The 26,903-nt window shown below is 39.4% G+C and overlaps 1 protein-coding gene and 1 pseudogene across 2 annotated transcripts; one reads left to right on the top strand and one right to left on the bottom strand.

Moving 5' to 3' along the window:
- The first annotated feature begins 13,935 nt into the window (after positions 1-13,935).
- Positions 13,936-17,012, top strand: LOC107767342 (peroxidase 42-like; annotated as a pseudogene).
- Positions 17,013-18,237: 1,225 nt separating this feature from the next.
- LOC107767341 (calcium-dependent protein kinase-like) lies at positions 18,238-25,325 on the bottom strand. Of its 2 annotated transcripts, XM_016586313.2 has the most exons (8): positions 24,154-25,325; positions 22,177-22,320; positions 21,933-22,085; positions 21,180-21,292; positions 20,496-20,663; positions 20,272-20,399; positions 18,906-19,005; positions 18,238-18,820 (listed from the first exon to the last, which is right to left on the bottom strand). In XM_016586313.2, the coding sequence occupies exons 1-8, from the start codon at positions 24,890-24,892 to the stop codon at positions 18,746-18,748; spliced, it is 1,620 nt and encodes a 539-aa protein (XP_016441799.2). In that variant the 5' UTR covers positions 24,893-25,325; the 3' UTR covers positions 18,238-18,745. The 2 variants fall into 2 exon arrangements, with proteins under 2 accessions (XP_016441799.2, XP_075090328.1); XM_075234227.1 differs by having other exon boundaries at positions 18,608-18,820; positions 20,272-20,663; positions 24,154-25,038.
- Between the last annotated feature and the right edge of the window lie 1,578 nt (positions 25,326-26,903).

The following is a 26,903-nucleotide window of genomic DNA, read 5'->3' as shown; positions in this document are numbered from 1 at the left end:
GAAATACTGCAGGCCCAACAGGCGGCGATAGCCCAGCTGTAGAACCAAATTGGCGCCCCCAGCAGAATTGAGCTAGAGCCATCCCGGGAAATCACTGGCAGAAACGAATCAATTACGGAGAGGCCGAGCGAAGCTGAACCCAAGACTAGCCTGAAGATCATAAAAATGGTCGAGGAATTGAAAAAATAGGTAGAATCGAGAGAAATGAAAATCGAGGCCAATGACAAAAAGGTGGAAACCAACAATTCCAGGGTCGACCAAATCCCAAGAGCACCATCGATATTGAAGGGTGTGGATTCCAAGAAGTTTGTTCAGAAACCTTTCCCTCCGAGCGCGGCTCCGAAGCCAATTCCAAAGAAGTTTCTCCTGCTCGAAATTCCAAAGTACAACGGAACAACCGACCCAAATGATCATGTGACCTCCTACACATGTGCCATCAAAGGGAATGACTTGGAGGATGATGAGATCGAGTCTGTCCTGCTGAAAACATTTGGGGAAATTTTGTCGAAGGGAGCTATGACATGGTATCATAACTTACCCCTAATTCTATTGACTCGTTTGCTATGCTCGCAGACTCCTTCATGAAAGCACATGTCGGGGTCATGAAGGTCAAGACCAGGAAGTCATACTTTTCAAATGGAACGAATGGAGATGCCTTCGGCCGCGGATGATTGGGTCGTACAAGCCTTCACTCAAGGACTCAATACTCGAAGCTCACTGGCTTCACAACAGTTGAAGCAAAATCTGATAGAATATCCAGCTGTGACTTGGGCCGACGTACATAACCGGTATTAGTCAAATATTAGGGTCGACGATGATCATATTGGGGCCCCTTCCGGGTCTGTTTATCCCGTCAGAACTATCGACAAATCCAGGAGAGACATTCATCATGAACCAGATCAAATAGGGATTGGTATCAACCATACAATGGAGACCGAAGAGGTAGTGGGTTCGGATGAAACCCTGTGAGAAGTGAAAGGAGAAACGATCGAGGTCAAAATAGCCGGGGACTCATGAGCAAAAGCAGTTTCGACAGGATGCGCCAACGTTATCAGAGTACAACTTCAATATCGACGTCGTTGCCATTGGACGCATCAAAGACGCCAAGTGGCCTCAACCTCTACAGTCCGATCTAGCCCAAAGGGACCGAACCTAATGTATAAATATCACGGCACCCACGACCACAGAACGAAAGATTGCCGACAATTGAGGGAGGAAGTAGCCCGGTTATTCAACAACGGACATCACCGAGAGTCCCTGAGTGACCGAGCCAAAAACCTTTTCAGGAATAGGGACTCTAATAAGTAGATTGAGCAGGAGGAACCTCAGCATGTCATTAATATGATCATCAGTGGGGTTGACGTCCCCCAGGGGCCGATGTTAAAGCGCACCAAAGTGTCCTTCACTAGAGAAAAATAGACTCGAGATTATGTGCCAGAAGAAATCTTAGTGTGTTAATTGATCCAGGTAGCTCGATCAATATCATCAGATCGAGAGTTGTAGAGCAGCTGGGTCCGCAAGACCAAATTGTGCCTACAGTCCGAGTTCTAAACGGATTCAATATGGAATGTGAGACCACTAAAGGAGAGATAACACTACCGGTGAACACCGTCGGAACCATTCAGGAAGTAAAGTTCTACGTGATCGAAGGAGATATCAGATACAATGCTCTGTTCGGGAAGCCGTGGATTCACAACATAAGGACAGTTCCCTCGACACTGCACCAGGTGTTGAAATTCCCAACTCTAGGAGGATTAAAACAATTTACGAAGAACAATCGGCCGTAAAGGAGATGTTCGCGGTCGATGAAGTGGTTTCGATATCTGCACTTTCTACACCAAAGGATTCGAGTTCGGTCACCAAGGAAGGAACCAAATAGCAATCACCGACACCAACCCCGACAAAACCGGAGAAGCAGGGGATGGATGAGGACGATGATTACGGAGTTCCCAGATCTTTCATAGTCCCCGACGATTCCGACGCCACCAAATCAATGGTCGAAGAACTGGAGAAAGTTATATTGATCAAGCACCTGCCTGATCGTAAGGTATACATGGGCACGAGGTTAAATCCCAAGCATAGGAAGAAACTCATTAAATTCCTTATGGATAACATAGATTGTTTAGCTTGGTCCCACCTCGACATGATAGGGATCCTGCCGGAAATAACTACTCACAAGCTGAGCCTGCATCTGAAGTTCCACCCGGTCAAACAGAAAAGGAGGCCTCAGTCCGAAGTCAAGCATGCATTCATTAAAGACGAGGTATCTAAACTCCTTAAAATAGGGTCCATTCAGAAGGTTAAGTACCCGGATTGGTTAGCAAACGTAGTGGTGGTCCCTAAAAAGGGGAATAAATTAAGAATGTGTGTAGATTACAAGGACTTGAGTAATGCATGCCCCAAGGACTCTTTTACTCTTCCCAACATCGATCGCATGATCGATGCGATGACTAACCACGAGATCCTCAGTTTTCTCGATGCCTATTCCGGGTACAACCAAATTCGGATGGACCTGGCGACCAGGAAAAGACATCCTTCATCACTAAGTATGACACCTACTACTATAACATGATGCCATTCAAACTAAAAAATACCGGTGCCACTTACCAATGCCTAGTAAATCGGATGTTCAAAAAACAAATAGGAAAATCAATGGAGGTTTACATTGATGATATGTTAGTTAAGTCCCTGTGAGCAGAGGATCATTTGAAGTATTTGCAGGAAACCTTCAACATATTGAAGAAATACAATATGAAGCTGAACCCAGAGAAATGCATGTTCGGAGTCGGATCCGGGAAATTTCTCAAATTTATGGTGTCTAACCGGGGAATCGAGATCGACCCCGATAAAATCAAGGCCATAGATGACATTACAGTGGTGGACAATGTCAAGGTCATACAAAGGTTAACCATGCGTATAGCCGCTCTGGGCAGATTCATTTCAAGGTCCTCCGACAAGAGCCATCGGTTCTTCTCATTATTGAAGAAGAAGAATAATTTCTCATAGACCCCGGAGTGTCAACAAGACTTGGAAGAACTCAAGAGGTAACTTTCGAGCCCGCTTTTGCTTCATACTCCGAAGGCAGATGAACAGTTGTACCTATACTTAGCTGTAACACCCCGGAAAATTTTGAAGTACTTAAGCGCTATTAAGAAAGTCGATGTGCGCTAATTATATTATTTTGTGTGAATATGAGGTCTATTAATGTGATGGAAATTTGATATGATAATAAATGTACTAGTCATATTATAAGTGATGTGAGGTATAGGGAGAGCCCTAAGTCCAAGTCAAGTTGGAAATTTCATGATAGACTAAAGTTTCAGATGAGTACGCACATAATCAAACTTTGGATGGTCATATCTACATATATATAAGGTGTTATGTGAGGTATTACCAATCAAATTAAAGTTCTTGGAGTATAGTTTCTAACTCTTGAAACACTTTGTCATTTGGACATTCCTACAAGGAGTTATAACCACATTACCAAAGGATGGCGGAGGAGCCTACGGATGCGAAGCATCCGAGGCCGCGTCCGAAAGAGAGGCTGGCAGTGAAGTGCTGCCATAGCATCCAGGTCCGCATCCGAGCTTCAAAGAGGAGTGAAGTGGGGATGCGAAGCATCCAGGGCCGCATCCGAAACCCAGAAATTTGGGCCTATAAATACAAGGTCGGATAAAGAGGGTATTTTGTGTATTTGGGGGTTAGGGTTCTTGAAGTGAAGGGGCGATTTTGAGCTCAAATCAAGTCCAATCGATCAAGGTAAGTTGTTAATGATGTTTTGGGTTGATTATAACTTAATATACATGAGTTCTAACATCATTCTTACATCCAAATACAAGATTTCATCATCAAATTCTCAAGAACACAAAAATCACCAAAGTTGTGATTTTTCAAGATTGATCTACTAGAGGTAATTCCAATACTTCAAACTCATTTATTATGAGTAGTTAGAAGTATTTGAATCATTTGTTACAAGTTTTAATGGTTGAAAGATTGGATTATAAAACTCTAGTTCATGGCATGAATAGTACTTTTGAGAAAATAAGAGAGAAAATGAATGGTAATCTTGGCGATGAAATTTATGAATACATTGAACCCATGGGATTTGTTACTAATATTGGTCTCATTGGTTGTTGTTATTGTAGATTGAAGTTGATTAGTGTAGTGCATCGTTGTAGTATCATTAAGGGAAGAATTTGAGGTATGTTGGCTAAACTATTCTTTAAGAATTGGAATTCCCAATATCCTTGTAAGTTCCGAGATGTTGATTATAAATGGAGTAATCCGATAAGTTTTGTGGTGAAGATATATGTTCAATTCGTGTTTCAAATGCTCTTATCATATTGCATTATAAATTGAGGATGTGTCCCAAATTATGGATTATGTATCCACATGTTATAATTTCTAGTCGTGATTTATGTGAAAGTTATTATGCCAAGTTGTGTAGAGATTGTGATTGTGATACACCTCCACCCGCATACATTGGGGTGAGGCGGCATGACCGTTTTGTGTGGGGATTATGGTATAGAGATTGTGATTGTGATACACCTCCACCCGCATATATATTGGGGTGAGGCAGCATGACCGCTTTGTGTAGGGATTGTGATATTGTGGGACTGCACCTCCACCCGCTTACATTGGGGTGGGGCGGTACGACCGCTTTGTGTATGGTTTTGGTATTCTTGTGGCACCACCACTCGCATACATTGGGGTGAGGCGGCATAGCCACTTTATGTTGGTATTGGTATCATTGATGCATTTCCACCCACATACATTGGGGTGAGGCGGCATAGCCGCTTTATGTTGGTATTGGTATCGTTGATGCATATCCACCCTCATATATTGGGGTGAGGCAGCATAGTCGCTTTGTGTAAGTTCTTAGTATTGTGGCTATATCCACCCGCATACATTGGGGGTGAGGCGGCAGGGCCGCTTGATTAGAGTTGTGGTATTGTACGTACACCTCCACATGCATACATCGGGTGAGGCAGGGGGGCCGTTTTGTGTGAAGATGGTTATAGAGGATCTCATCTTAAATACTATAAATGTTATTGATAGCTTTTAATAAGCTTGCTATGGTTGATATAGTTATCTATAGTATTCTATTGCCGCACTGGTTCATCATAATTATCTTGTATTTATAAATTCTTAAATTGGTGTTTAGTTTTCATACTAGTACTATTCGACGGTACTAACGTCCCTTTTGCCGGGGGTGCTGCATCTTAATGGATGCAAGTGGTTCTGCAGCAGGAGACATTGATCAGTGATAGCAGTACACCTTCTTCCCAGCTGACTTGGTGAGCCCCACTTCATTCCGGGGTCATGAATCCTTTGTTCTTTGTGTATTTTGTTTGGGGTATAGTCGGTGCCTTGTTGCCGACATTATCATTATACTCTTCTTTATCTATAGAGGCTCTGTAGACATAGTATGGGTTGTGTACTGGTGCAGGGGAAGACAAAATATGTTATGTTGTGGTTGTATTACTTGTCCATTGAGACTTTAAAAATGATAAAGCTATTGGAAATGAATTTCTATTGTAGACGTTAACACCATTTTGCCTAATTAATGAAAATATGTATTATCTCCATTTGTGGATGAGTTTGGGTAGAATGAAATCTAACAGGCTTGCTCAGTCGGGTTCACTCGGTTGAGCGCCGGTCGCACTCCTCGGTTTTGGGGCATGACATTAGCGGTATCCGAGATAGCGGTAAATGGAGTCCTAGTCCAGGAAGAAGAAGGTACGCAATTTCCTATCTACTATGTTAGCAGAACTCCGGGTGAGGCCGAAACTAGGTATGCTCACTTGGAAAAATTGGCGCTCGCTTTGCTAAGCGCCTTTAGGAAGCTAAAACCGTATTTTCAATGCCATCACATATGTGTCATGACTACTTACCCGTTGAGGAACATAATGCATAAGCCCGAACTCTCAGGACGATTGGCCAAATGGGTTGTGGAAATAAACGGGTACGATATTGAGTATCGACCCCGAACCGCCATCAAATCTAAAAGTTTGGCAAAATTCGTGGATGACTTCACGCCAGCCCTGATACCCGAGGTCGAGAAGGAGTTGTTGTTGAACTCGGGGACCTCCTCCGGGATCTGGACCCTCTTTACGGACGGTGCCTCAAACGCAAAGGAGTTCGGACTTGGCATCATGTTGAAGCAACCAACGGGTAATGTAGTTAGGCAATCTATTAAAACTATAACATTGACTAACAACGAGGCCAAGTATGATGCCTTGATTGTAGGTCTTGAACTAGCTAAAAGCCTGGGGGCCGAGGTGATTAAAGCTAAGTGGGATACCCTCCTTGTGGTGAACCAAGTCAATGGAACGTTTGAAGTCAAAGAGGAACGAATGCAAAGGTACCTGGATAAACTACATGTGATGTTACATCGGTTCAAGGAATGTACTTTGCAACATGTATCTCGAGATCAAAACAGCAAAGTCGATGCTCTTGCCAACTTAGGATCATCGGTGGATAACGATGAATTCAACTCAGGAACGATCATACAACTTATGAAATCGATAGTAGAAGAAGGCCACGCCGAAATAAACTAGACAAGCTTAACCTGGGACTGGAGAAACAAGTATATAGGTTACCTGAAGACCGAAAAATTTCCCTCGGACCCTAATGAATCGAGAGCTCTGCGTACGAAGGCATCCAGGTTCAGCTTGTCCGAAGACAACACCCTATTCAGGAGAACGTTCGATGGCCCACTCACCATATGTCTGGGACGAGAGATACCGAGTATGTTTTTAGGGAAGTTCACGAAGGCAGTTGCGGGAATAATTCGGGTGTCGAATCATTGGTTTGTAAGATAATCATAGCTGGATACTATTGGATCGACATGGAAAAAGACGCGAAGGAGTTTGTGCGAAAATGTGACGGATGTCAAAGACATGCACCGATGATTCATCAGCTTGGGGAGCTACTACATTCGATCTTGTCACCCTGGCCATTCCTGAAATGGGGAATGGACATAGTTGGCCCCTTGCTATGGGCACCCGGTAAGGCTTAATTTAAATTATTTATGACTGACTATTTTTCTAAATGGGTGGAAGCCCAGGCATTTGAGAAAGTCAGGGAGAGAAGTTATTGACTTCATTTGGTACCACATAATATTCCGGTTCGGAATACCGGCCGAGATCGTGTGCGACAATGGAAAGCCGTTCATGGGCAATAAAGTGAGTAAAATTTTTGAGGACCATAATATCAAAAGGATCCTATCGACACCCTACCACCCTAGTGGGAACGGGCAGGCAGAGTCTACGAACAAAACCATACTCCAAAATCTTAAGAAGAGGTTGGCTGACGCCAAAGGGAAATGGAAAGAAATTTTGCCCGAAGTCTTGTGGGCATATCGAATGACCTCAAAATCGAGTACCGGGGCTACCCCATTCTCATTGGTCTACAATGTCGAAGCGCTAATATCGGTCAAAGTAGGGGAACCGAGTCTCAGGTTCCGATACGTGATCGAAGAGTCAAACGATAAGGACTTAAGCACGAGCCTGGAACTATTAGACGAGAGGAGAGAGGCCGCCCTCGTCCGGTTGGTAGCTCAAAAACAACAGATCGAAAGATATTACAACAGGAGAGCCAACCTCCGACACTTCAATATCGGGGATTTGGTGTTAAGAAGAGTGACACTAAACACTCGGAACCCAAACGAAGACAAACTAGGATCAAATTGGGAAGGTCCATATCGAATTATCGAGATCACCGGCAAAGGATCATACAAACTCGAAGTAGGGAACAGTGAGCGTCTACCGAATAACTGGAATATGACCCATTTAAAATGATACTACTTCTAAGGTATGACCCCATTCATTTTTTTTCTTTACATACATTACGGATTGTACTAACACTTCAAGGTAACGGTCAAAGAATGATGCAACTTTTAGGCCTGAAAGCACGCGTTGCACTCTTTTTTTCTTGAACCGGTTTTTGTTCCAAATGGGTTTTCCGGCAAGGTTTTTAACGAGGCAACAGTGGATCGTGCTAACTTAGAATTGAAGACCGGCTATGAACCGGAGTCAAGGGTCACATCAACAGTATCCGAACCCTCTCTATAATCGGCCTCGGATACTGGGGGCCATCACCCTTGATAATGATTTTAGCAAGGAAGGAAACTTTGTGCTCGAACAGCCTGAGCTTAGTGGACAGGATTTATTGTAAGGGCTAAACGGTCAAATGAGCCATTCCCACATAGACCACTTAAGCCATAACACGAAGATCGTACACATTTTCCATCTTGTATGTTGCGCACAAAAATGAAAGAAAGTTTCTAACTTGCAGATACATATTTTGTCTCTTAAAAGCTACCACATTTTGATCCTTAAGGACATCGGGCCCAAGGGCCACCTCTATCCGGATCCAAGGGATCATCCCACTCGGGGACTATCGTCCAAGGAAAACTAGGACAGCTCGGGCTATCGAAGCCCGGGGGCACAAAATCCTATTAGGCAATGCCCAAACTTTAAAGGCTACGGCCACCCCCATTCGGGGACTGTTGTCCTGGGCAAGCCTGGATGGCTCGGGAATCGAATCCCGGGGTAATAAGACTATTGGGTAATACCCAAACTTAAAAGGCTACGGCCATCCTAGAAATGGATGGGAGACGTTTGAAACCCGTAACCAAAACATAAGGCCTTCAAAATTTCCAAACTGGTCCAAAGGCTACACTTGGCAAAATTATAATCTAAAAACTTCTAAATAAGTACTCTAAGGAAAGCTTCCGATCATACCAAGCCCCCACGAGTTATAAATAAAGTCACATCGAGAACGAGCCTTGTTCTAACCTCCGAACAAGACCTTATTACTAAGTTCTAAGGCATTTGAAATCTTTGTAATCGTAAAGAAAAAGCCGAAAGAAACAAAACTTGAAAATTGCCAAAGGGAAAAAAGAAAAGCCTTGTATGTATATCAAGATTTCTATAAAGGCCAATCGGCCTCAACAAAACATACAAAAATACAAAAGAAAGGAAAAATCTACAAGGTACCTAAGCCTGATCTTCGTCGGAGCCCGCCTCATCACCGGGACCACCGGGGTCTTCTCCGCCCTCGGATCCGTCGGAGCCCTCGGAGCCTTCCTCGTCCTTGGGATATGAAAACTTTTTATCCTCGTCCTCGAGATTCTTAACGTTTACGATCTCGACCGTTAAGTTGAAACCCTGGGCATGAACTTCCTCGAGAGCCTCCCTTCGGGACTGCCACTTCACATAATCGGCAATAACTTTCAGACGGTCCTGGGCTGCCTCAACGCCAACTTTGTATTGGGCCATCATCTCTTCATCATCGGCCCTGGTTAATTCCTCCACTGACTTGGCCGCTTTAAGCTCCTTGGCAAAGGTATCCCTTTCGGCTACGGACGAGGCTAGTTGAGACTGGAGGTCTTCGATTTTTTTGGACCGGGCCTCAGCTTTCTCCCTCGCCGCTGGAAGTTGGGCCTTCACGGAGGCCATCTTCTCCCAGGCACTCTCTTTTTCCGAAGCCAATCGGTCCATTTTACCCTTCCATTCTTCGGCCATGGCCTTGACCTCGTCCATTTTGGCTCGAAGTTGGTCGACCCGATCAACCTTCTGCTGGACCTGCGAGTTCTGACTGTTAGTCACTATGTCTGAATTGTCATCACTAACGTCAAAGATCTTTACTTGTTCCACCAAGTTGGCATATTCTTTCCGAGCCGCGTCCAACTCGTCTCGAAGGTTCCTGACTTCTCCTTTATGTTGCTCGCTGAGAAGCTTATACATATCTCTCTTCTCAGCAAGATTTTTGACCTCAGCACCGAGTTGGCTAAGCTCATCCCGGTACCAGAGAAAGGTTTCATGATGAAGCACTGAGGCGTTCAAAATGTGAAAAAGAGAAGGCATTGAGTCATCAAAAACCCGAATTCGAAGATAAAAGAGTGTAATAACGCCTCACTCAGTTCAACGCCTGTTGTGCTTCGTTGAACAAGCATGGAGTATCCACCTCATTCATTTTTTCCTGGTCTTCTTTATTTACCAGGCATCGGAGGTAGCTAGCCACTCCGACAGGGGAAGAAAGAACCTGAGCATCCTCCGGGACGGTGATAACAACTGATCGCTTTCGGCAAGGATCTGTGCTCAGAGCGGGGAACCGATTGATCAACCTCGGGCTCAAGTTTTACCCACTGACCTCCAAGGACGGACTTTTCCTCGGCATCTCTAAATCGCCCAACCCGGTGAAGTCTTCTAGGGCGGTTGAGTCCACACCATCAAAGAAGCATCGATGAGGATCGTCCTCTCCATGGACCCCTTCGTTGGATTGATCCTGCATCGTTGGATCGCTCCTTTATCGTTGGATCGCTCCTTCATAGACTCCGTGAATGAGGGCGATCCTGAAATTTCTATGACACCGGATGGGGCAGAGCCGTCATCTCCTGGATTCTCAACCCTCGCCCCTGCGCCAGCCTCGTGCACTTGAGAGGGATTTGCCTCCGTCGTTTCCCCCTCGGCTGCCACCTGCTCCTCAGGGACAGACGGATCGTGGGCCACAAAAATTTCGTCCTCCCCGGGCTCGTCCCTAAGCCGGTAAAGTGAGTCCGAGTCAGGCACTCGAGAGCTGGAGCTTTCCTTTGACTTAAAAACCAACCTTCTCCTTGGTTTGTTTTTCTCCGAGCTCGGGGAACTTGGGGACCTCTTCCTTTTCTTCTCTCCTGTTGTGGCTCTGGGGTGTCCTGAAATAGAAGAATCAATGGGCAAGTCCTCGTCCCCGACCGGAGGCCTAAGCTCGATGGTCCTAAGCAAACCTGCAAAAAAGAAATACAAGAAATAAAAACATGATACTAGAGGAAGAAGCCTAACGCGACTTATTCGAGAAAGAGATCTTACCATTGGAACGGGCCTCCCAACGGCCCTTCGAGAGTTTGTGCCACAAGTGCTCGGAGTAGGGCATCTGTGAAACAGTGCCTTCGATCCACTCCTTTAACCGAGGGATAACATTTGGTATTCAAGCAACAGCTGTACCGCCATGAATACCAATGAGGAAAAGAGAGATGAACATGAAATCAACATTCAAAGGAAAGTTGTACTTACGTGATGCATTCCACTTCTCGGTGAATGGCCTAAATTCGGCCGGAATCAGGTCCGAGGTCCTCATCCAGACAAAGTATCCCTGCCAGCCTCGATCCTTATCTTCATCAATGCTTGAGAATGGGGATTTACTAGCCCGATGCACGAGCTTTATTAGTCCCCCTCGAAAGATTCGGGGACTATACAGACGGAGTAGATGATCCATGGTGAGCTGACAAGAGTCGATCTTATTCACAAAAAATCGAAGGAGGATTATGATCCTCCACAGCGATGGGTGAATCTGACCAAGGCATACCCGTACCTCTTACAGAAGTCTATAATGACCGGGTCCATCGAGCCCAGTGTAAAGGGATAAGTGTAAACACTTAGGTATCCCTCAACATGGGTAGTAATGGCCTCCTAGGAGTCGGGGACCACTATGTCCTTGTCGGCCCCGTTGCTGTCTTTTTGGACTTTGGGGAGGTCATCTTCAGTGATTGAGCAAGTGTATCTCGATGCCCCCTCACGCCGACCCTGCACCGAAGAAGGCTTCTCAACCTTGAAGTCATCAGCGACCGAACAACCCCTTGGAATGAACATCTTCAAGGGAGGTTCCAGAGCCAGTTCATCGGTAGTAACATCAGCGGCAGACCTCCCGAGGTCGACCACATTGGTAGCGATTTCATTAATTTCGACAGTCGGTTGGGAGATAAAAGCGACCTTTTGGGGAACCGATTTGGAGGTTTTGGCCATTGTTATCAGCAAAAACTTGAAAAAGATAGAGAAATGGCGAAAGTTGAAAGCTCAGATGTGTTGCCTTGAAAAGAGGATGAGTAAAATTTTTGCAACGTACTGAGAAATCTTGAGTAACGAAGGTAAGAATATTGAGGGATAAAAGAAGACTGTAATATCTTAAAGGATTGAGGGTAGAAGTTTGGACGTAAAGTAAAAAATGAACAAATGAGGGGATATTTATAGGGTTTCCACGACGTTTCGCGTCCAGGGGCAGCCAACCGACAGCTGACACGCATTTGAGGTCATAATGACGCGACTAACGGGACGCTTCAGTTTCTTTGTCGTTTTGTGTCGCAACGTGTTGAAGAAGAGATCGAAGAACTCATGTCGTTCCTCGTCGTTTTTGTAAAACTTACTCTCCGAGAAATGAGGGGTATCTGTATACGGGTGAAACCGGATCCATAAGTCAGACCGGTTCCTGATAAAATAAATCGAGCAAGGAACGCGATGGCAAGGAACCAGAATCGAGGTAAGGGACTCACCGAGTCAGGCATAGGGGGCACGACGCCCGCCCTCGAATATATGGAGGCCATGACCCCGGATCGGTCCAAATCTCAAGAGACTTCGGAGAGCATTATTGGGTGATCGAACACGATTAACAGAAGACCATGATATCCGTGATCGACCGGGTATCACGGCGCAGATCTCGGCACGTACCGACGAAAATCCAGTAATCAGTTAAACGAGAGCTTTTTACCTTTTATAAAATTTTACTTAGGGTAAAACTCCCCTACTATATAAAAAGGAGTCTGATTATTCATTGGAGACATTGTAACACGCATCCTAAAGCAATATACTGTTATTTTTTTACTATTATTCATAGTTCTTATTCTCGTTCATCAGTGCTGGCCATCGTGAGTTCGGATCGAGGGTGGATATTTTATCAAGGCTGGGATTATCCTACTCATGTGGTTTGAATTTACTATATATTTATTTGCTTAATCTAACACAATTTATTATTCGTATCGAATTAAATCAGACTACACAACATTTAGCTAAACTATAAAAAAAAAAATTTAATAGAACAATAATTTTATAAATAAAAAATAAACTAACAAAAAGACAATATTAGAAATTTTACTAATAAAAGTAAGCATAAAACCAAATTAAAGAGAGAGTCGAGAGGATTTGTAGTTTGCAGAGAGGTTTTATTGAAGAAATTTTTGTAGAGCTTGACTTTTAAATTATAAAATTTATTTAAGAAATAATCTTTTAGCTAAAAATTTAATTTTAAGATTTGTTTATTTCTACACAAATTTTAAGTTTTAAGAGTAATTATTTTAGAAAATTTTTTAGATTGAAAAAGAATCAAATAATCCATACATGTGGTCTCCGTTTAGTTTTGGGAAATAAAATGAGCAGAACTTTGAACCCACGTGACAACACGTCACTTTGAACAACCTGAATCGCTGAACTACCTCAGTCAACGTGATAAGGGTGTTCAAATATAATATATAGCCATATAAAATACTTACTCTGTTTTAATTTAGATGATGTAGTTTGACTCAGCACGGAGTTTAAGTAAAAAAAGAAGACTTTTGAAACTTGTGGTCTTAAAAGCTTAAGGGGTAAAAACTTCGTGGGGTCATGATATTTTTGTGGTTATTAAAGCTTCTCATTAAGGGTAAAATGGGTAAACTGAAGAGTTTAAAGTTGAATTATTTTCAAATTTAGAAATATGTTATTTACTTTGGAACAGACTAAAAAAGGAAAGTACTTCATCTAATTTGAAACGGAGGGAGTAGTATTTAACTTATATATGCAGTATAATTTTAAGGCGAAGAGTGTGCGCTTGACCACCCTTGGCATATGGTGGCTATGCTACTGGCTGTTTGGTCTACAAATTAATTGTACATAATAATAATAATAATAATAATAATAATAATAAATGGACTATTATTATGTGATGAATAACAAAATATAAATTATTGTGCAGTTAATAGTAATACATGAAGGAATTTATTTTATTTTCAAGATTTCCTGATTTTAAGGAGGTTTACCTGTATTTTGGATGACTTGATAATATAAAGAATTCCGTACATGACGGTATTCATAACTTAAATGCATACATGAAAAAGCTTGTGTGATCATTCACCTACAAACTATAATGAAATTCAAAGCGCAATTCTTGTTCATCCCAAGTATTAGCAAAGGTAAACTGAAGTAATCAAGAAAACAATTGAAAAATAGCAAAGGATTCTATTATTATTACACACACGTGTGTCTGTGTGTCTTTTAGCCAAAAATTCAATTGAAGTTTGAAGGTGCCCCCTCTGAAGTTTGGGTGAGCCCAAGTTTCTACAATCAATTTTTAAGATAGTTGTATTTTGGAAAAAAGAGTTCATATTGCCTGTTATTAACTTATCTTCTTAATAATGCCATTAATTAAAACGTTTTATTTAATCTACAACTAGCGCGTGGTTATAAAGAAAATTGAAGGAATTTTTCCTAATGACATACATTGTCTCCAATAGAGATATGGACGTGTCCACCAATTTTCATGTGCAATCAATTGTACCTATTAATGATGCTCTTGTTACTTTTGATAGTCCACTGATGCAACCCGATACGGTATAAGCAATTTCTAACCGTACTTCTCCTTATGTTTTGGATATGCAAATTGCCTCTTTCATGCAAATTTCCGATTCAATCTTACATTCCTACATGTATATTGTAATCGTGTAATTAAACCTTTTTAACAGGGAAAAAGAAAAAAAGAAAACATTTAAGAACTAGGGTGTGTTTGGTATGAAAAAAAATTAAGTAATTTTCTTATTTATGTTCTGAATTTTGAAAAACAAATTGAAAATATTATCCCAAGAACCGTTATATATTATCTAGTCAAACACTATGGAGTCGGAAATTAGAGTGGAGGTGGCCGGTGGGGTGGGGTGGGGGCAGGGGCAACGTAAAGGTGGGGGCTGGCGGGGACAGACGGGGTTGAAGTAGTGGATGAGGGTGTTTGGGGGTGGGAAGGAGACAATGAGCACGGAATGACACTTATAGAACTTGTTTTCATACTTCCATCCACTAAAGAAGTCATTTTATTTTAAAGAAATTTTGTTTGTCCGGATTATTTGGAAGAAAACTACGACATTTATATTATTTTCTTCCCCTTTTACTGGGAAGTTTTTCTTTTTCTATTACTACTTGGATTCAGTAAACAAATAGGCATTTATATTGTGTAAATGCTTGATGACTTGACGTTTTTAATTGGAAAATGGGAAAAAAGGTCTATCCTTTACTGTCAGTCTTATTACTTATTTAAAAAGTAGTTAAGGATCATCGAAATATCAAGGTCACTGACCTCTTAATCTCTCTTAGTTTGAGTGCAGTGGTAAAAACACAATGGCTTCCAAACCAAAGCTCCCCTCTTTGCTGTTCTATTATTTTCAGCTCTTTCTGCTTTTGCAGAGGAGAAGCAGGATAATAATCCTGGCCTTGTTAAGGATTATTACAGAGACACATGCCCACAAGCTCAAGATATTTATTTTCCTTACTGTGTTAATTTCCTTCTGAATGTCACACCACTATATATGTTTACTACTACAACCTAGTCAGTGTTCATAGTCATGTTTAGGCTTGAAGTTCTCCAACTCTGAATGTTTTTTGAATGGGCTTGTTTTCCTACTTTAAAGCTGAAGACCCCCATTTTACTTGGTTTATATGAAGATAACAGGTCCAGATATTTCTTAATTTCTCGTTTTGCATCTCTAAAGTGGCTTTTATTACCTTTTTAGCATAGAATGCATAGTGTTTGTTACCTACTGTTATTGGAGGGGAATTCAGGATCTTAAGAATGATCATATTATATGTATGCATTTTAATTGTATTCCTATTCGCAGTATGTATACATAGTTCTTATCGAAATCAATGGGTTCAGCTGAATCTATTGATGCAGGAGGAGCAGAGCAGATATTCTTGGGCAACACCTCCCAGACCACAATGAAAGCATGAGCTTTGTACTTTGAGAGATTTTCCAAAATTGGAATTAACATACCTGGAGTTGTTGCCTTGCTAGGCATACACATACCACTCTACCTGAATTTCTTGAACCCCCCCCCCCCCCCCCTCCCCCCGCCATGCGTGAGGTCCCCAGAAGAGGCAAACCAAATTACGTGCAGCCTTATCTTGCATTTCTGCAAAATATTATTTTTACGGTTTGAATCCTTGACCTCCTGGTCACGTAGTTGGCTGGCGTAAAGACTTTAGTTCTTGGATCAATTATTAAAAAGGGAGAAAAAAGATCAAAGTTAATTATCTCTCATTTCTCTTGCAGGTGCTCACAGCGTGGAAAGAACACATTGTATTAAGTTGGTTCACCGTTTACCAGGGCCGGCTCTAATGTTATTCCAAGTAAGACTTTTGCCTTAGGATTAACATTGTCTCAAGATAAATAAAATGAGTTGGGTATATTATCAATTGAAAAGGAATATATGAAATCGATTATAAACAACTTTGCATCTCGAAGAGATAAAAAAATAGACTTCAAATAAAAATATACATCATAACTTTCTTTTAAAATTTTAGGCGTCACATTAAACTTTGTCTTTAGGCCACATATGTGTTTGAGCCGCCCCTGCTGTTTATATCCCGAAGTGGACCCTCAACTCAACCCTCAACATGTACCCCACAAGCTCAAGAAATGTCCAGACCCAATCCTTGATCCAAAGGCCGTGCAGTATGTGAGAAACGACAGAGGCACACCCATGAAGCGAGACAACTACTACAGGAACTTATTGGACAACAAGGGATTGATGTTGGTGGACCCCCAATCAGCTGTGGACAAAAGGACCAGGCCCTATGTAAAGAAAATGGCAAAGAACTAAAACTACTTTTCAAGAGCCATCACTATTCTTTCTGAGAACAACCCTCTCACTGGCACAAAGGGTGAGATCAGACAGCAGTGCAATCTTGCCAATAAGCTCCACTATAGGAACTTGCTTTTGATATTACTTGTACTCATTATTACTCCCTCCTCTTCTCCTTTTACATTTGTATATGTAAATTGTAAGGGAGAGGACAACAACTACAACAACTTAGTGTAATCCCCTAATTGGGGTTTGGATGTACGGAGCCTTACCTTTACCCTGGAAGAGCAGATAGACTGTTTCCGATAGATCCTCGGCTAAAGAAAGGATGGAAGAAGCAGTGATAGTAAGTATGAAAGAAGTACTGGGGAGAGGACAATGAGAATATAGAAATAAGGTGGTAATGTTTCCCAGTTGGAGTTTATTTTAAGTGCAAGTAAGTATGACTAGTTTAAGATAGTTTTTGGAAGTAGTGCTGACAACGTTTATTGCATTCCCAGGCGTTTGTTGTCTTTCTCTCTTCTCTCTTTATCATAAAGATACGAGCATGATCCCATTAACTTTATATTGGAGTCGCATGAAAAAGAAACATCCTTTGAGGAAAGGTAAAACTGAAACAAAAACACTCCACTCCAGGGGCCTCAAATATTTTGAGAAATTCATGGAAAAATAAAGAAAAGATTCCTTTCAAAGGTAAATATGAATTTTTCCATACTAAAGATTTTTATCTACATCAATGTCGTCATTGGACATCAGGGCTGCTAAAACTGATAGTAATGGAAAGAGTTAGATGGAGTGACAGAAGAGCTACATTAATTACAAGCTAAGCAGCGGGATTTTTTTTTTTAATTTTATTTTATAATAATGGTGTCTAAGTCAACATGCAGCTATTTCACTGGTACATGCATCATAATACCAGCACAGGTCCCGGATAGTGCTATCCACAAGGCTAAACAAATGATAGGAAATCACATTTTTTCTTTTGCTTCTACTAAAGTTCAAACCTTTCATTCCCATTTCCTCAATCATTAGATTATGCCCTTGAGTGCTATTACAAGTACCTGAGTTGAATATAGTAGAGGGGAAAGGGAAGTCGAAATCATCTGACACCATCAAGACTTAATGCAGACAGTTAAGAGGCAAAGACACTATTAGACAGGTGCTATACTATACATTAAAAGAATGGAGAGATGGGAACAAATTATGTCTCCCTTGAGCGAGTTCTTAGTTCAAGAGTAATGTCATATATAGAAACATAACAATAATACGCTCACAAGCTAGTTAATTATAGGTTGAATTGCTCCTAAGACCAGAACACTACATATTCAGAAAGGTCACCAACCCATCAGTATAAATCTTTTACAAGATAACTGGCTAGTTGGTATAGTGGCTATGAAAACCATCCAGTTCCCTGGTTGAAATTAATTAAAAGTAGATCTAATGGAGTGCTAATCATTCAACTTTACCGGAGCACTAAGTTAACCTACTTACAATAATTAAGTTCCTCGACGGACATACACTTTTCATCCCCTTCACATGTTCATTTTAAATTTCCAGGACTTTGAGTAGCTTCAGAAACATAAAAGATGATCAGGTTCTTTGTTTTATTATAAACCAAGTAAGAAGGTTTCATACGTTCATAACAAATTATAACAGAATGCACCAATTACAACTGGATCTGTTCATGAAAAAGAAACTACTCCCTCTGTGACAAAAAATGGAAGGACGATACAGTGTTCAAGATCAACACATCTAACTATTGTAATATATTCAGATAGTGATTTCTTAAGTACTATAAATCACAATTTCTTATTGTTAAAATTTTTAAGTGTATTTGGAAAAATTATAATAAAAGAAAAACAGTTTGAATTTCTCAAATAGTAATATTTTCGTTCTTTTTGGGATGAAAGGAATATAAATTATAAATATATGGATTTTATCAGATATTCTGCTTTAAATTGGATGTACACCAAAATGCTTCCTGTACTCCACTGCTTTCCAAAGTAAAAAAAAGATTGGAGATACCAGGTATAACAAGTACATCAAGAATACCTCGTCCGCCTTTTCAGAATCTTCTCTTGCTTGCAAGGTTACTGTTTGAAGGAACTAAATTTTTTTCTCTTGTGGTTGTGTTCCACTCCTCATCATCGCACAGAACTCCTCATAATTGATCCTACCGTCCTGTTTAAGTGAAAGAGTATAAGGAAAATCCAGTAGCATCATAGTAGAGCTACAAATGTTAAACATTGTATCTGAAACTACTTACATGGTCTGTGTCCACCTCTGCTATAATATCCTTTATGGTGGCCTCATCACCCATACCGTACTCCTTCATAGCACTTTCCAATTCATCTTTTGTGATGAAGCTGAACCACATTAACAAAAATAAAGAAGTAAACATATCAAAGGAATGATATGTGAAAAGATAATGCCTAAGACAGATCCTACCTAATCTGTAGAGTAGGTATTCTTTAACTTGTTATTCATGAAACAGATCATTTATGTTCACCCTATTTAGCTATAGAAGAGCCCTACTGACTTGTTATTCATGGAATGGGACTTTTTTCCTCTTTAACTCAGGGCTTCATCGATAGGATTTTTCTTTTATTCTTCTTTTTTTTTGGGGGGATTAAAGGTCGCTCAACAAGCATAGAAACTTCACTTGTCGAGGAAAGAAATCATGAATATTTTGGGAGAAGATTTTCGTAAAAGTTGAGAAAGCAATAGAAAGCTCCCAAAATGCACCAGAGAGGGCTCAATATGTCAAAAATACTTATGGAGGCTAGCTGTTGAATCAGGAGGATGATTAATATGCACATTTAACAGTTTGAGATTCCATAGGCTATAACTACGAATGCTAACCCATGCATGCAATAAACTACTCATAGAAATGTCAAATGTGGAACATATTACTCAATGGGGGTCCATTGGCTTGCGGAACTTGGTGGCTAGATATGAATATCATCCCTCTATTGGCTTCTTTATGGGGACTACCATATGTTAAATGACACAATGAGGTCTCATTGATACTGGGGTGAGGGGTACGATTGCAGTAATAACAACCTAGATATCAGAAAAGCACTAACTCATATAGAAGCATGCCCCCCTACCTGTAAATAATATCAACCACCAACCAATGGCCAATCCCATCCATGGTCGTACTAATAGAGTTACACTAGAGTCACATTCTGAATTTAAACTTGATGGGTTCAATCTTTAAGATTCTAACACTGAACTCATTCTACTTTTGAAATTATGGGTCCAAAATTTAATATTTGTTCAAATTTTACTGGTTTTTTCTCATATATATATGTATGTTTCTCATCGAAAATACAGGGTTCAATTAACCCATAGAGCATAGGCTCCAAGGTTCAACAGTAAAAGGACTCAGCGTGAAACAGCACCCAACTCCACCCATGAACCACATGCAGGGAAACGTCTCCCATATTCATCATAATATAAGCACTCAATAACAGCGTGAAATCTGTTTTTCAATTTCCTCCTACCAAAATTATCCTAACTGATCTATATTGGCATCTGGGAAAATTATGCTATACAACCAAGATTTAGTATAGGCTACACTTAGCCGGAAGCGAGCAACACAGAAATTATGATCACTTTTGTGGACTCACCCGCTATGGTCCGTGTCAAAATACTGAAAAGCTTTAAACAGATGGTCATCCCTTTCAAGCCGATGTCTATGCATTGTTGCAGTAACAAACTCGATGTAGTCAATTGTTCCATTTCCATCCACATCAGCCTGAAATATAGAACCATAAACAGGAGAAAAAGGAGTAACAAATCTGACAGGAAGCCAAAATAAACAGATAAATCTAGTCAAATGCATCATACTTACAGCTTCCATAAGTTGCTTAACTTCAACCTCTGAAAGCTTTGATCCAAGGCGAGCCAATCCTGATTTTAATTCTTCATAAGTGATTGTCCCACTGTTGTCTGTATCCATGTTTGCAAACATAGCTTTCAGACCCTTAATTTCTTCTTCAGATAAATTTTCTGCAATGACCTGGGGAATTCCGAATAACGGAATATCAGGAGGTTGAAATTTGAAAACCATGAGGGGAAATGGAAACAGCCGATATCTACAGAATCTTTCATTGCCTAGTTACGTAACCAATTACATGTGAGCCAACTACAAAAACAGTAATTTCTCCACCTTTGATATGAAATCATTTGTTTGATATACAGACATCTTGTGAAGGAAAAGAATACATCAACTCAGACCTGGCGCAGCCCCAAAAAACATCTTGCGAAGGAAAGAATCAGTTGATGCTACAGTTTCTTATTTAGTAAAGAAAATTTAACCAATTGTGTGACAACTTTCTTAAGGAGATGAAACATCAGCTTGATTGTAGTTATAACTTATACTTCCTAGATCAAGTCTCTAGAAAATGCTACATCTCACTTTTACTGCTGAAGAAACACTGATGAAGGTCAAAGAGACATTCTAAGTGGCAGCAATCTTCAGACAATATTTAACCACTTTTCATATAGAAATAATAATTGCAATATTAGACTCTACCTTCAATGCGAGTTTCTTGAGCTTGTTCATTGCCCTGAACTGCTTCATTCTGGAGAGCACTGCACTGTCTATAGGCTTGTCTGATGCTTCTCCACTTCGAAGCCATGGATGTTCTGTAGAAGCAAGCACAAAGTATATCAATCAGGGCGCGCAGTTTAGTTCCAGCATATTAAAAAAGCTCCAAGCAAGTGAAGCCCCCAAACCCCTAAATCATATATCGAGAAGACACCAAAAAGGCAAGCAGTACTCACTAAAGCATCATAATGTAGGACAAAGTGTAAGACAACCTCGATGTACTATTATCCACCATTTTGAAACTTTGAGTAATCAAAAAAGAATCATGTGAGATATTGGAATTAAAGAGTTACTAAATATAGAAAGTGACATTCTTTTTAAAACAGACTAAAGAGGAAATTAAGATGCATAAATTGAAACAAAGTGACTAACAGATTGTTATCCTATGTTTTGTGAAGAAAACAGGAAGTATTGTCTAATAAGTGCCAAACATGAACTCTTACGGAAAGACTAAACACAACTCCAGCTTGCCTTTAATTGCATATACCAAGTACAGGATCTGTCTCATACTTAATCCCCTTAATAGTGCTCTGGCAATATATTATATATTGTCACACTATGGACCAAAATACCAATGTTTCTCTCCATGACTATATGAAACCACATTGATCAAGTACTATATAAAATGAGAAGATCATGTTATAACTTTTGATTACACAAAATGAAAGAGAGAGATACCGAGAACTTCTGCTGATGTGATTCTGTTTTTTGCATCCTGTGTTAGCATTTTTCGAACAAGGTCCTTGGCACTATTTGATATAGATGGCCATGGATCACTCTGGAAGTCAATTTCTCCTTTTAGTATAGCATGGAATATTCCCTTTTCAGTTTCTGAAAAGATTGGGCAAGACATGTTAAAAGAGAAAGTGCATAAAATAACACCAAGTACAGCATCTTATTATGCTTTTATCTCTGTCCTTACCATCCCAAAATGGAGGTACACCACTAAGTAGAATATACAAAATAACACCTGCACTCCATACATCCGCTTCCTTTCCATAACTACGCCTCAATACTTCAGGAGCTACGTAGTATGCACTACCAACTATATCGCGATACACCTTACCTGAAATAAATAAATGAAACATAAATTTGAATTGTGTAGATCCTAAAAAACAGGGTGGAGGAAACAAGGATAGTTTAAGTGAAGAATGGTTTAATAAATGCTTTAAGAACAAAATACTGGCACGTAACAGATCTTTTATGAGAGAAGCAGGTTTCAGTGGTTTATGGAGAGAGAAGAGCATTTCCTATGTAGTACACCTATTAGTTATTCTATAAAGAGAAAAGAGGTAATATATGGGGAAGGAGGTTGGGAATGTGATATGAAGTAATACATATTATATAACTACCTATGATATATGAGGTTTATATTACATACGAACATTAACTTCAAAAGTTTAATCATTTATTTAATGTTTTGCAAAGCCACTAATTCAAGTTGCTATATAAATATCAAACCCATCCAAGGATAACTTGTTGGCTGACATCATGCAATGTTGTAGCTAATAAGTCTTATAGCAATCTGTAAAAGTATTAGTCCTCCTTATGAATTCGTAAATTGTAATTAATCATTCTGGGATCAGAATAGCCGATACTTCATATAATTTCATGTCTAGTAAAGGGAGTGCTTCCCTCAGTACTTTCAGATCATGAACTTTTGGACTTAATTTATCCTCACTCTTCCTTGACTTGTTAATTTTCTTATCACATAATGCGCCAAACGGATTTTGCTATTTCCTGCATATACGTTGTCTATGAAGGTTTATCTCCTTTTTCTGTTATGGATCGAACATTGCCTGTTGAAAAGAGAAAAAAGAAAAGGCCTTTTCATTTTGCCATTCACTTAGACATAATGTTGGACAGATCTTTTTTTTTCTTTTCAAAAAGAAGTTATTGTTGTGCCATTGATTTCCATAAACGAGTCTTCCATCAGTTTCTTTACAGCTCTAAAAGTGAACCACTATTCTTGTTCTATACATGGAATTATCCTCAAAATACTTGCCTCTGCAAAGTTACCTAATTGTAGAAGAAACAAAGTAGTCGTATTTCACAGCATAAGTGCCTTATTGAATAATCTCATTAAGGTGTTCTGAAAAGTTTGGTGAAATGCTTTTTTTCCATTACATGACGCATATTGGACAAGTGCTCTGTGCTAACCACTTTGGCGATCTTGTAACATACATATTGTTTAACATGTCAGGTGAAATTGTAACTCATGAAATGCTTTCAAATTAACTGGTACTCTTGGTGAAAAAGGTCTCATGGAATCCTACCTACAACAGCTGCAAGTTAGGTGAATGATAAAACTCTGATTTTACATGCATTCTGTAGTGATACAGATTACAGCACAAACATTCCTCTTCAGTGTATAAGAGCCAGGAGAGCAAACTGCAGCAAATGTATTCCACTCTTTTTCAGGCATAGCACTTAAAATGCATTTCGATTTAACCTTTGGTTGTTCTTCTGAAAGCATTTTAGCTTGTACATGTGTCAAAACTTAACCTTTTGAAAATCGTTTTTCGCTTAGATGCCTGGACCTAAATGACCTTGTCATTGTACATTGACAGTCAAAAGCTAGTAGCACTATAAGGCTGTGAAGCACGCAAAATAATACCTAATGTTAAACAAATAATTTATTAAAAAGTCTAAACTATGATAATTAAAGTGTTTAAGTTTATGCTCAGACGCTGGTTATATGTTTTTACACATTCAGGTCACTTACAAAAGAATTACAAGTAAATCTCTATGATAAGCATTAATTGGTAATCCAGCAAAATTAGCAACTAACCTAGTATTACAGTTAAAGCTATACCAATTCCAATTGTGTAAAAAATCTTTACACTAGTATATGACTTGAATCCACAAATTAAAAGAGTGAGAGGGGCAAGAATATCACCTTCTTCAATGAAGACAGAAAGTCCAAAATCAGTTGCTTTTAGCATTGCACTTTCATCCTTACTAGTCAATAAGAAATTCTCAGGCTTGAGATCCCTATGCATAACACCCATAAAATGGCAAATATAGACAACATTCACAATCTGTCTGATAATATCAGCAGCATCCTTCTCAGAGTAATATCCCCTGGCAATAATTTTATCAAACAACTCCCCTCCGGCACAAAGTTCCATTACAAGGTGCACTGAATACTTGTCCTCATAAGCACCCTTGAATTCCACTATATTTGGTTGTCCACTCAAATGCTGCATAATTTGAATCTCCCTCTTAATATCCTCCTTATCTTTCTTACTCACAAGCTTCCTCTTCAATATTGACTTGCAAGCATAAGCCTGCCCTGTTGAAATCTCAGTACAATGGTAAATTACACCATATTGACCCCTACCCAATTCTTGCCTGAGTGTGTAATGTGCTTTAATATCCTCAAATGGCTTCCCCAAAATGGTATCTTGTTCTTGAAAATGGGGTTGTGAATTTTTCACAGGAACTTGCTGTACCTGTTGTTGTGAATGGGGGGGCTTATATTGCCTTTCTTGAGGTGGTCTTTGATAGTTTCGATGATAATAAACTGGATGCTGATAATGTTGATAAGGTTGATATGCAGCATTTGCTCCTCTTCTTGGCCTATACCTTTTACCATCCGGTTGTCCATATTTGTTCTTGCTGAAACAACCTCCCATTTTTTGCAGCCTATAAGACTGATCAGAATCTTTTGGTATTCAATTCCTTGAGATGGTTGAAAAAACAAAAGATTCCTTGAGATGTTTCTTTGATGACAAAATTGAATGAAATGAATATAAACATTGATATGACCGACCCCAACTAATTTGAGATCATGTCCAATTAGTTTCGGATTGGAACGTGTTGTTGATGTTATTGTGCAAACGAAATGGTTTTATCAGCTGGTTTAGGAGAACAAGAGAAAGGAAAAGATGTCAAAATGAAAAGGGACATCAATCAAGATCTTGGATTCTGAGCAAAACCCAAATGAGATTGAGTGGTAAAGTTCAAAAAAGGAGAATGTTGTGTCAGAGATATTCCTAAGATCAGAAAATGCCAAAGGGATTAAACTCTGTTTATTGTTTGCATGTAGTGTGTATGCATGTTATTCTGTTTCGACTTTCCTTTTTGCTATGCCTTGTTTTCCTCAACAGCTTTTTCCAACTAGCGAAAAAGACGCATTATCTCTAGGTGACCTTAACCTTTTTCCAATAACTTTTTAAAATAGCGTGTAAAGAACATAATTTTTGTTTGAGTATGCATAAAAGTTGTAACCCCAATAGATTAGGGTTAATTTCACGATTATCATTGAATTATCTTTCAATTTTATTAAATTCATATAATTATTTTTTGTCACTTAAAATAACTAAACTTTATCATTGTCACTTAAAAGTCATTTTGTCTCAAACCCCTATCATAAATATGACATGGCATTAAATTTTATGATAAAAATCCAAAAATAAATGCCACATAAGCTAATATGGGTCATGCCCATTTTAGATCCATTTATCCTTTAATGTGATTTGATCCATAATCCAAATGAGTTTCGATAAAAAAAATATTAATTCCACATTAGTTTAAAATGATTATCATATACTATAAAGTTTTGTCTTTTCTGTCACAACACATTCATAGTTATTCTATACTAAAATAATCTATGCTAGAAAATTCTTATCTTGTTTGTATGCCCCATCTGAGTCATTTTATAACTCTACTGAAGCTAACTCTGCTCTACAATAGTATTTTGGATTTTTATCATAAAATTTAATGTCATGTCATATTTATGGCCGGGGTTTGAAGCAAAATGACTTTTAAGTGACAATGATAAAGTTTAGTTACTTTTAAGTGACAAAAAATAATTATATGACTTTAGTGAAATTAAAAGATAGTTTAATGACCATAAGTGAAATTAACCCCAATAAATACACAAATTTTGATGAGAAGTCTCCGGACACTACAAATTTCACATCCAACAAAAGAAAAATATAGTGATAGATTTAATTTTAGGTAGGGGAATGTACATATTCGTTGCATAAAAGGAAAAATATATATTGGTAATTTGAGGTATAACTAATGGTTATTGCTCAGCCTCTTCCACTATTCACGAGCCAATTTTCAACCCACAATATTACCAGGAAAACAAAAATCACAGTCTTGCTCTTATTTTAAGTTTAAGTAGATGAACATGCGGTGCTATCTTTCTCCTCTCCTTTTTCCCCCAATGATGTAGCTATCCACTCCTATGAAAATTCAAATACTCCTAATAAAAAGCAAGAACATTTGTAAAGTTTTCCTTTCCATATAAACCAAACTCAAACTTGAGGGGACACTGACGGCGTCATGCTTTCACATTTCGTCTACCGGAATAAACGAAAATCTAGAATGGCAAGGGGTTGGAAATTTCTTTGTACAGTAAATATTTATAGCTTTTTGATCTCCGGAAATTAGTCATATTTTTTATTGTTTTGCCTGGAATCTTAATAGCTCTGTTGGTTGGCTACTTGAATGTTTACTCCTAATTTATTTTTTCACTGAAAATTTTTAGTAGCTCAGTTGGTTAGCGACTTAAATTTTTACCTTATTAGTAAGGGTTTGATTCCACACTTTGTAATTCTCCTTCTTATTTTCCTTTCCCCTATCCCTATGTATAATAGTTTTCTAAGAAAAATTTCTTTTGTCAAGTTGAAAATA

This window comes from Nicotiana tabacum, chromosome 17, assembly GCF_000715075.1.
Source record: "Nicotiana tabacum cultivar K326 chromosome 17, ASM71507v2, whole genome shotgun sequence".
NCBI classification, from domain to species: Eukaryota; Viridiplantae; Streptophyta; class Magnoliopsida; order Solanales; family Solanaceae; genus Nicotiana; species Nicotiana tabacum.
The sequence above is the reverse complement of the archived record's forward strand: the minus strand, read 5'-3'. Positions and strand labels throughout refer to the sequence as shown.